This window comes from Fragaria vesca, linkage group LG7 (assembly GCF_000184155.1).
Source record: "Fragaria vesca subsp. vesca linkage group LG7, FraVesHawaii_1.0, whole genome shotgun sequence".
NCBI classification, from domain to species: Eukaryota; Viridiplantae; Streptophyta; class Magnoliopsida; order Rosales; family Rosaceae; genus Fragaria; species Fragaria vesca.
In genome coordinates this window covers 22,618,098-22,620,938 of record NC_020497.1, presented here as the reverse complement: position 1 = coordinate 22,620,938, position 2,841 = coordinate 22,618,098, and the positions used below count along the sequence as shown (strand labels likewise).

The 2,841-nt window shown below is 45.2% G+C and overlaps 1 protein-coding gene across 1 annotated transcript; it reads left to right on the top strand.

Moving 5' to 3' along the window:
* Positions 1-909: 909 nt before the first annotated feature.
* LOC101292653 (E3 ubiquitin-protein ligase COP1-like) lies at positions 910-2,067 on the top strand. Its single transcript, XM_004309165.1, has one exon. It carries the CDS (start codon positions 910-912, stop codon positions 2,065-2,067), a length of 1,158 nt encoding a protein of 385 aa, XP_004309213.1.
* The last annotated feature ends 774 nt before the right edge of the window (positions 2,068-2,841 follow it).

Here is a 2,841-nt window from a genome sequence, read left to right as displayed (position 1 = left end):
CAACGCTGCCTCTACATCTCTTGTGCCTCCTTCTCCACTAGCTCTTTGCTTCAGTTTTATTATTAGTCCACCAAATAATTAATATACACACCCCCATCTTTCCCTTCCTAGGTTCTGTAATTAATTTCACATGAAATCTATATATGGCTTTAATTTCATTAGAATGATATTTTGTGAAATACCGTAAGAGCCCATGACACATTTGCATCATTAATTTATATGAGCTAGCATCCCCATCGATGGAAGGTTCTTACAATGAGATACGCTAAATAACCAAAATTTTGACGAAATCCGGTTACTTTGAGTTGTTGAAGTAGACTCATGAAGAACCGCATATTTATTATTAGTACTAAACATGTCAAATTAGTGTTACGTTTTTCAAATTGAGAGATTAACTTAATCGATGTACTTACTGCGATCAAAATTGTACACACTACTTGTCAATTGTCAAGTTTCACTTATCTAACCAGTTAAAATATACTCGAGATTTGTCGATAATATTAACAACACTGAGAATATCAAGTTCAGCTACACTTTTTGAGTTTCAAAATCTATAACAAACAACACAAGATTAGCACCACTATGAAACTAGTTTCCGAACCCTTTCAATTTGTTACTCGCGAGCTTCAAACCCTTTCACCAGGTAAGTAAGTAACTGACTAAAGAAATCATGTTCAATCAAACTGACGCTCATATTTACACTTTGATGCATTCAAGGGCATTGATGTAATTTAAACAATAACATACAGTAAAGAGAGATGAAATTTCCTAGTATTTATCCACTCCCTCCATGAATGACATGAAGGTCCTATGCAAGGGTACGGGAGCCTTTGGTTGGTACACAAACAACCCCTATGTCTCTTGACATCTCCACCACCACCACCACTGCCCCTTAACCATGTCTGGGCGATGAACCCACCTTTCCATCTCCCAATCCCTCCTCCGTTACAAACCCAAAACCCAAACCCACAACGACGACGACATAATCAACCTACAGATCATCATCGTCTTACTAGGTCCGAATGGGACTTCACTCTCTCCACCGTCGTCTCATCCTCCACGGCCACCGGCGCCGTCTCCAACACTCTCGGAGTCATCGAGTTCGACCCATCGGAGACGCTTCTAGCCACCGGAGGCATAGCCAGGAAGATAAGAATCTACAGCGTCAGCTCTCTTATCCCGAATAATAATAACTACGACGACGTCGTTTCGCTAGACCACGCAGCTGCATGCGACTATTACATATGCACTCCCGCCAAGCTCAGCAGCCTCCGCTGGCGTCCCGGGTCGGGCGGCCGGGTCCTCGGGTCGGGGGACTACGACGGCGTCGTCACGGAGTACGACCTCGAGTCCCGCCTTCCGGTATTCGAGCGCGACGAGCACGGCGGGCGCCGCGTATGGAGCCTAGACTATAATTCGGATCCGGGTTGTCTCGGGGCGTCCGGATCCGACGACGGGACCCTCCAAATGTGGGACCCGCGGTGCGAGGCTGGGGAGTGTGTGGCTAGAGTGGTTCCGTCGGAAGCGGGTAACCCGGTCTGTTGCGTGGAGTTCAACCCCTTCGGTGGCCCCCTCCTGGCCGTCGGATGTGCTGACCGGAAAGCCTACGTCTACGATGCGAGGAGAATGTCGGGCCCCGTTTTGAGCTTCGACGGCCACGATAAGACCGTGACGTATGTGAGGTTCCTCGACAGCCGTAGGATGGTGTCTTCCGGGACAGACGGGTGTCTGAAGATGTGGAGCGTGGAAGACGCGCGGGAAATTCGGACGTATTCGGGTCATGCCAACAACCGGAGCTTCGTCGGGTTGTCCGTCTGGAGAAGCGGTGGGCTTCTCGGGTGCGGGTCCGAGAATAATCAGGTGTATGTGTATGATGTGAGGTGGGGTGAGCCGGTTTGGGTGCATGGGTTTGGACCAATGGGAAGCGAGGGTTGTGATGACCGATGGTTCGTGAGCAGTGTGTGCTGGCGGCAGAAGGACGGTGAGGACCAGTGTACCCTCGTGGCGGGTGGATCCGATGGAGTTTTACAGGTTTTTGTGGGTAGAAGAAAGTCGTTAGCTTCGTGATTAGACGATAATCATGGCTTAATTCTTACCCATTTTCCCTAAAAATTTACTTCGTTATTGTTAGCTGAAAGATACAAAGAAAATTTACAAAGACCATTTGTTGAGATTATATATACATGGAAGTTTAATTTCTAACCTGTTCTTGAAGCAATGTTAAGTTCTATATTGGAATTAACATGGATTAAGCATATGAAAATTGCATGGCATCTTGTTCTCTGAATTTCTGTGTGTATATATATGGTGGTGTCGATTCGTTCCGGTATATGTAGTTGTGAGAATGCGATGCGCGCATTGCAAAAATGCAAATTTGGTAGACTGTAAGACTAGGCATTGGCTGCAATCCAATCGTTAGATGTGTTTGTGCATCTTTGTCCTACTTTTCGTGCTGTCTATTCGGATTACTTTTGTCTTGTAGGTATACGGCTGCAAGCCAATTTGTTTTGATACTCATGTTGGATGTAGAAAGCCGCAGATAATGTATGACCTGTTCTTCATTGGCTTGTACAGTAACTGTTCCAGTTCTTGAGGTATATACAAGCTGAAGATTCATGCACTGATCAAATATGCATGAACCAAAATATATAACATGTGTGCATATATGATTTAGCTTGCTCGATTCCTTCTTTTCATGCAGTGGTGCATGCATATGCATGATATATGCACTGAATTCTAGCTGGCTCCAAGTTATATGAGCATCAAGAGAAGATATTGGAAATAATGATGAAATATATAACCAAAAGATTACGCTTGCAGGTTGTTCAAATTAGTTTTACA

What these genes read in the sequence shown, in the direction of transcription:
- LOC101292653 (XM_004309165.1), top strand. Translation starts at nt 910, where the DNA reads ATGAACCCACCTTTCCATCTCCCAATCCCTCCTCCGTTACAAACCCAA.